At 32.1% G+C, this 8,596-nt stretch overlaps 1 protein-coding gene across 2 annotated transcripts; it reads right to left on the reverse strand.

Annotated features, from left to right (window-relative positions):
• Positions 1-1,977: 1,977 nt before the first annotated feature.
• Positions 1,978-7,858, reverse strand: LOC107829903 (protein PIN-LIKES 7). Of its 2 annotated transcripts, none has more exons than XM_016657378.2 (11): positions 7,696-7,858; positions 5,672-6,012; positions 4,804-4,883; positions 4,483-4,607; positions 4,088-4,209; positions 3,791-3,994; positions 3,570-3,686; positions 3,154-3,254; positions 2,916-2,968; positions 2,436-2,621; positions 1,978-2,317 (listed from the first exon to the last, which is right to left on the reverse strand). In XM_016657378.2, exons 2-11 carry the CDS (start codon positions 5,804-5,806, stop codon positions 2,193-2,195), a joined length of 1,248 nt encoding a protein of 415 aa, XP_016512864.2. In that variant the 5' UTR covers positions 5,807-6,012; positions 7,696-7,858; the 3' UTR covers positions 1,978-2,192. The 2 variants fall into 2 exon arrangements, with proteins under 2 accessions (XP_016512864.2, XP_016512870.2); XM_016657384.2 differs by having other exon boundaries at positions 3,570-3,683; positions 7,696-7,855.
• Between the last annotated feature and the right edge of the window lie 738 nt (positions 7,859-8,596).

An 8,596-nucleotide genomic window follows, 5' to 3' on the forward strand; every position in this document is an offset into this window, starting at 1 on the left:
TTCTTCTACCACATTAAAGTGTTCCAAAACAAATGGGTGCAATCTAGAATCACCGGGCATGATTTAACTTGAATTAAGAATTAGAGTTTGAGAAATAAGAGATGAGTAAAAACTTGAAGACTTGAATACTTCAATTTGAGTTTGAGAAATGAGAGAGATTGATGAATTTGTGAGTAAAAATGAAAGAATGAGGGGGTATTTATAGTTGAAAATAGGGAAAAAGTGTAATTATAAAAAGTTTGGGGTTAAAACAAAGTTTGGGAGCCAAATAATATTTTTGAAAGTGCCAAACGGCTAAAAATGCAGTCCAACGGCTACATTTTAAATATCTGACCGTTGTCCCTTTTTATTTTTATTTTTTTTATAAAAAAGATTAGCCGTTGGGCCCGGTTGAACCGGCCCAGGCCCGCCTGCCGGTCCCGAGCTCACAGACTTTTTGGTAAGGACCGACCCGCTATGGGCTTTTGCACCACTAGAGACCGGCCCGTTTGAGACCGACCCGTTTGGCCCGTTTGGCACGCGGTTCCGAGCCGGTCCCGGACTGGGCCCGACCCACAATACACCCTTAACTGAAACTGAACGGAATAAATAATTTTTGAAACTGTCTTTGTAAAGTTACTTCGTTTAAGGTCTCAATAGACTCGTTTCAAGCTAATCAGATCGTGGTACATTTCATATTAGAATTAACTGTGCAAGTTGGAATATTAAATTTATCTATTTTATGTACTCAATTAGATAAAGACTTCATTATTTTTCAATAGTTGCCTCAGTTGGAAGAAGTTTTATAATTAATAACATTTTACTTAAGATCAATAGTGTTTCAAGGAAAGTTGAATTAAATACAACAACCACCCAGTGAAATTCCATAAATGGAGTTTGCAAAATATTGAATTAAATGAATTGTCTATTACTCTATATTATCAATTGAGAAAGAAAACTTCTCATTTTTACAGCGACTTCTGAAATGTTTTCAGGTAAATATTATTTCTCTATTACTTCAAAAATAAGCTCCTTCAAGTTGGTTTTACCACCTTAAGAATGTTAGAAGTTGGAGTGTTTATGGTTCGGTTTGGATCGGTTTTTTCCTAAAAAGAAATCAAATTAGGTAAGTCAGTTTTTTAAATATTAGAACCAAACCAAACCAATTAAGTCGGTTTTTTCTCGATTTGGTTTATGTCGGGTTTTGTCGTTTTTTCGGTTTTTTGGTTATTTGTCGGTTTTTTCTTAAATATAAGACATACACTACCAAACACATATTCCAGCGACCACATTTTCAACGTAATACTATCAAATTAATTGCCCTTTGAGAAATTTATTATTTACCAAGATATATTTATAATAATTGAATCAAATAGTGATAGAATAATTTAAGGACTCAATTAAAAATATATTATTTTTAACACAAATGGATTCTTACACTTAATAAAAGAAACTACCAATCAAACTAGAATGTAAAGATAAAGAACTATACTAAAGGTATAAACTATTAACATTCACCATAAAATATTTGAAACTTTGTATAAAAATATAAATATATATAGGTGTAATAATAAATTTGAAATAGCAACTCCTATAGTCGATTTGGTTCGGTTTTTTTTCTCGATTTTTTCTGATTAAAACCAAAATCAAACCAAATTTGATCGGTTTTTAAAATTCAAAACCAAAACCAAACCAAATCAAAAAGTATCAATTTTTTTGATCAGTTTGGTTTGATTTTTCGGGTTTTAATGAACACCCCTAGTTAGAAGTGAAGTGTTAATGCATAGTATCTTAGAAGTTTTCTAAAAGAAGGAAAAAGATCTCCGATGAGAAATAATGATTTATATTGTGATAAGTAAATGTAAAACGACATATAAGCTCTCTCATGGAGGTGACAACTTATAATTTGAATAAAAGAAAATGACCTTTTTCAAATTTTTTATGTGTTATTTTTAGATATCTTATGTGTAAAAAGGAAGATCTCTCGTAAAAAAGACATAACTAAAAATAAATTTATAAAGGAGTACAATCAATTCTCCTTAGGCACGATGTTGACTTACATCAAAGAATTGTGGCTATAAATGGAACCCAAAAAAACAAAAAAAAAAAAGAAAAAGAATCGCTACGTCGAGTATCTAAGATTTGTATGCCTATATTCTATAAGATGCTAGTATTCAAAAAGCACAAAATATTCTTTCCGTCTAAAGGTGATATTATGACAAGAGCCACATGAAAACAGTGGACCAAATGGTGAGTGCAAGTGCTGCTACTAAGTAAGTCCACATGAATAGTACTGAACATTCTTCTTGTGCTACATCAAATAATTGTGTCATTGTTCCTGCATTTTTTTGGTTAATAAACAACAATATCAGTAGGTCAGACAAAACCATAAAACATCAGCTTAATTAATTCGTTCTGTGTTGAATTAAGTAGTAGTAATGACATCTTAAGCTTACCGATATTCATGGCAGGAGGGACGGTGTATTGAAGCATTAACACAAAATGGTAAAGAGGATCTGCTGGTAGGAACCCTAAATTTGCTGCTGCTTTAACAATTCCAATCCCTATCAATGGACTCAATATAAATCGTACGCTGACTACTGCTATTATGATCAATGGTTTTACTTGTGCCTTTCTCAATCCTGTCAATTTGGCAATGCACAAGTTTAGTTTTTGAAGTTAAAGAATTAGGTAAACCTCAAAGCAAAAAAGGTCTACGAGAGACAATTATCATTTAAGCTATATGACATTCAGTGACAAATTCAGAATTTAGAGTAAAAAATGTGATAATTTGTTTTTGACATTATGTGTGCATAGCTTGAGCCTAAAGTACTAGGTTCAATTGAAGCCATAGACCCGCCCTAGATTCGCTTGTGACCACATTTACTATGACAGTTTATTCCATTGAGTGAATAAGAAATTAGGATATCTTTTACCTTGGGTGAGGTTGCCTCCGAGTATAAGGGTAATGCAAGGAATGGTTCCATCTCTGATAAGGTAAGAAATCAATATGTCATTTTGACTAGAGAAAAGAGGAAAACAGTTTTGAAAGAAAGAGGTTGAATACAAAATTACAATCTTATTTTGAGTGGAACGAAATCATAGGAGGAAAAAATTATCGTACTAATAATTTTATCAAATTTGATAACTAGAGTTGGGAAATATAGTACATACCCAAGTAATTTGACAGAATCTTGAATAACTCTAAGGGGAGCAGCATCCCCAATCACCAGGTTTTTCAGCCATGTCACAGACCCAAACAGAAATCCTACAATCTGAATGTACCCAAAAAAAAGAAGGAAAAACCCAAAGATAAGTAAGAACAGAGGTGGACCTATTTACAGAGAAGAGGTGTCACCGAACCGTTAACCTTGGAAAAAAATTCTAGATATATATGTTACAAATGATTATATGTTTTGCCTAGACCCTTAAGATTAATAGTCCGATGGGGCATTGGCGGAAAAATCCACTGCCCATCGCCTTCAAATTTTGAGTCCGCCTCTAAGTAAGAATACTGTTTAATAGTAGCATCTTTCTGGAAACCCCAAGTGAAAATCAGAAGTGCAGAGTGAATATAAAGTAGAACTTACAGCTCCAAGAGTTGGAGGTGCAGTTAGCTCTTCCAAGAAAGTGTGTAACACCCCTACTATTTTGCTCCATGTTGATACTTTCTTTAGCTCCATATCTGCTGCTTTACATGCTTTCTGCTAGTTATATTCATCGATCGATTAGACATCTAATTATTAAACAAATTATTATGACTTGTTAGAGAGTAGAAAGACAAAGTTGTATATATATATATGTAGCTTACTGTTTGATTTTCAGTGGATTTTGTCACACTAACAGGAAGATGATCTTGAGCATTGTTATCAAGAAGGTAAGACTTTTCATTTGTATCTAAATCCTTGTTTGGTTCCTTAAATGCTTCTTCCTCTGCTGCTTTTAGTGCTTTAAATTTCAAGGACGAGCTTCGTATTAGCTGATAAGTGTATGTCCATATGTAGAAACCACCAAGCTACAAAATCAAGAAAATTTGATGTTGATATTTATTTGGAACTTAACTTCGAGGCTTAAAATATAACATAAAGGGATAGGTATAACAACTTACTGCCATGGAAAAGGAGGCATAGGACAAACCAACAGAAGCACAAACTCTATGATCACCAAATGGACTACCATCTTCTTTGCAAATTGCAGGAATGACAATCAATAGAAGATTTCCCAAGTTTCCTGTTTGTCAAAATAATATTAGAAACTTTTACAATGTGGAGGTTTTTTTTTTTTTTTTTGGGGGGGGGGGGGAGGGGGTGAAGCTACATGTTTTAAAGGATGGTCCTTCGTCAAACAAAATTATACCGAGTATAAAATATTAGGTTTTAGAGGTATATAACATATACTGAATACCCTTTGTCAAGAATTTTTTTTTCATTTCTTTCATGTTTGAAAGCCCTTGAAAAAATTTCTGGCTTCGCCAAATTTTAGCAATTTTTGATGATGAAGTACCTGAGGAGCAAGTAGCAATTATGAGACCTTCCAAATGAGGTTTTGGTTTCAGTATTTTCACAGCTATCCATCCAAGAATCCCTCCAAATAGGAAAGTTAGCCCAACATTTACAGGCATAAACCACCTGAGGAAACCATAATTAGTAAGATTAGTATATCATGGTAAATTAATATGATTTGGTATAAATAACAAGCGTGAGTAATTTATTCTCTTCTTTAACGGTCTGTTGAACAATATGGTCAAAGCTTGAAAACTGTTTGTTGATTAAACCAATTATCAAAGAAATGTTTATGAAAAAGTATATTATATTAATGTGGTACCATGAGATGATATCTTGAAAGGTGACACTCTCTGCCAAACTTGCGAACATTAGGGATGGCGTAAATGCCACGAACACTATCTGCAGTGATACGTTTATAATATTAATAATTCAAGTTAAAAAGTTGATAAAATTCCAACAAGTTAGGAGATGGGAAAGAAAAAAACAAATATCCAATCATGCAGTAGGAGACAATGCATTTCCTATCTTCTTTTTTTTCTTGGTAAAAAAGAAACTAATATTATTACTACTACATAGCTTCATTAATGTTCCAGAAAACATAGTACCTAAACAACAATTTTCGATATATATTTGTTTAAATCTATCTTTAAATTAACAATGTAAATATGTTACTTATATTGCGTGAACTCTCCAAAATGTTATCACATTCGTATCAGATCCTTCAACAATACACTACTTTGACAGGATACGACATACCCCTTATTACATTTTCGAAAAGTCCGAGCAACATAACATTTTGCACTATCAGTTACTTTTTATAGATAGTTACTCCATCTGTTTCAATTTAGATGACACACTTTCCTTATACGTCTGTTCCAAAAAGAAATGATACATTTATAAATTTGGAAATAATTCAACTTTAAACTCTTCATTTTAGCTATTTTACCCTTAACGAAAAACTTTTATAACCACACAATATCATGACCCCATAAAAATTTTACCCCTTAAGCTTTTAGTCTTCTTTTTTTCCTCTTAAACTCCGTGTCAGAGTCAAATTACCTAATCTAAATTGACTACTATTTTTTAGGTGATATGACTGTAAAATTCCTTTACGTTTTTTCAGTGTACAAATGTTAAACTATTACAATATGAACGTCGAAAAATATCTGTAGCAAGAGATAACTTACTTTGTTAAGGGACTTGCGGGCATCAGCAGGCAGTAGCTTGAGATAATCAGTAGCCATTACAGCACCTAATACACTTATTATAAGCACCTGCAGTATTGGCATGGATGCCACCTCTAATAATGTCCAGAAACCCATCTTTTCTTTTTCTTCTTTCAAAAATTTAATTTGTAGCTAAAGAATGTCTATGAATGTAGAATTAGATTGCTGTCTGATCTCTTCTGCTTTTCTAGTTGCAAATTAAATGCCTAACTATTGAGTTTCACATAACTGGTTTTAGTATTTTATATTATAACGTACGAATGTCTCTAACTAACGGCTCAAATACAAAATAGGACGAAATCCTGCAAATACCAGAAACAAAAAACAAAAGGTTAGTTCGTGCAATGGTATATTATAAATAAATAAGCCAAAAAAATAAAGATTAATAATGAAGTAAGAATTAAAAGTACAGTCCTATGGCTTTTGTCATCTATTTATGTAAGCATAGGAAAGAACCAGGAAACCACATTTCCTTGTCATGACATGGGCTTGGGAATTAAAGTCTAATTAACTCATATTCCCACATAATCAATCCGTTTCAATGCATAAATCACCATCAATAAACTAAATTTGAGCACTTCTAATTTACCTTTCTGCTGTTAATTCTTTGACAAATGAAGTTCAAATACAAGTGTTAGCAAGGGAAACATGTAAAACAAATGATACGAAATCAAGGGTGCGGTGGACTTACTAACCCATAAAAAAAAAGTAGTGACATGACTGAAAACGGCCATCCAATTTCAAGTCAACATAACTTGTGACATAGTTTTCTCACTCACGCCTATAGGGGCATATACTACACCTTTTTTAAGTTATATATACTAACATCGTAACTTAATCTATTCACATGTACCCAAGAGATTTCGTCGGAAAATATATATAATGATATCCTTGACTTCTTGGTGAGTTTGTTTCTTTATGTTTTGATTCTCTTTAATGAAAATTTTGGCTTCGCCACTGTCTATTAGTATAACATATTAAGTGACTTAATTTTGTAAACATGTTCGCGCTGTCAATGTGTAATACTTTAATTTTAAAAAAAGAAGGAAAAAAAATCTTCGTAAGTTTTTTCAAATTGAATTCCGATCTTATGAATTAGCTATAGGATCAAGTCAATGAAACTGTAGAGAAGAAGCAAAATCAAACACCAAAACAAAATTGAGCAGCCAAATGCAAAATCATTATTTGAAAGAAAATAGTGGAGGTGTGGCTGGCCACATAATAGCCATACGAGTTTGTCACCCAAGGACCATGCACACGCCAACCTTTATTTTTTAGTTTTTTTTCTTCTTTTCAAATTCATGATAAGACTAAACCAAGTTTAGGCAGAGAGTGTCTGATAATAGTAATAATAATAATAATAATAATAATAATAATAATAATAATAATAATAATAATAATAATAAGGGTGTGAGATAAGAGTGCGGTTGGTACGACTAAAGTTATTTTTGTTTTTGGGTATTTAGTTGAGTAGAACAAAATATTTTTAGGAAAAGATATATACTACTAAAGATTAACAACAATTTTAGCAAATTGGAAATTACCTTTGATGAAAATTTTAATTTTTAAAAATTAATAATAATGCCACCCAAAATTGGTTATTTCTACTTTTAGAGAAAACATTTCCACCTCAAGAATAAATTAAGACAAAAAATAATAATAATAATTATAAGTATATTTCTCAGCTCATGTTCTTGCACAAGGAGGACCCAGAAGACAAAAGAAGAAAAATTCTGTTAATGCTTAAAGAAATTTTAATATTCTAGTTTTCTTTCATGCATAAATCATAAAATTCATTTAATGCTAGCCATCTTTCGTTTTTAATAGCGAGAACAGAAATACAAAAGAAAGAATTCTAACTGCAGCAACAAGAAATAATATCGATGCATCTTAATTTCAAATTTGATAACAATTTCCAAATCAGCCCCCAAAAAGATGAAATAAGAAAAGAGAAGAAAAGGTAGCAGGAAACATAAGAGACGAACCTGGAATTATATATATCCAATTTATGTTTTTGACAAAATTGAATCCTGAAAATCCGACGACCGAGAAAGAAAAAAAAAAAGCGTCGACGTCGTCGGAGAAAGAAAGAGGAGTTGGATTTGAAATGTAGAAGAATTAAAAAAATGTAATACAACTCCAATTGTAGCGGACCTTCTTATATATATATGAGTGGTGGCTGGTGATGCTTGTTATAATACGTAATCAGTGACAACTTTACATACTTAGTAAGTTATTATTATTATTAATATTTTTTTTAACAGATGATACAGCTAGCTCTTGAGTGTAAATAATTACTTCACTGATATGGTCCGTGTTGGACTCAAACTCTACGTACATGAACGGAAAAGTGGGTTGGCATCGATCATTTTGATTAATGACTGGCCATTGATCTAGGACCATTCTCGAGGACAAAAGCGCAAGTCGACCTGGAAAAGGATTAGAGTAATTTAATATAATTTGTAGTAACGGTATGATATAAGGATGCTGACTCTACAATGACATGTAGTTCTGTTGAATGCAAATCCAAATTGGCTGCTGATAAGTTATTTTTTGAGTTGTTTAGATTTTTGGCACACAAGGAAAAGGAGGAGAAATTCCTATTGGATTCTGGCTCTGTTTTTAAAAGGTTAATCATAATCGAAATGTCTTGAACATTCTAAATTGGTGGCGTTACATCAGCTAATTACCACCTTTAATTTGTCCGTCTAGGACAAGTAGATGTATACTCAGTCCATTTAACTTATGTAAATCTATTTTTAATCCATGCCAAAAAGAATAAGCTCTTTCCTTATTTAAAAATAATTTATCTTTATCCAATAATTTATAACCACACAAAATATATGTGCTTCATTTTACATCACAAGTTCAAAAGTCTTCTCTCTT

This window comes from Nicotiana tabacum, chromosome 3 (genome assembly GCF_000715075.1).
Source record: "Nicotiana tabacum cultivar K326 chromosome 3, ASM71507v2, whole genome shotgun sequence".
NCBI lineage: Eukaryota > Viridiplantae > Streptophyta > Magnoliopsida > Solanales > Solanaceae > Nicotiana > Nicotiana tabacum.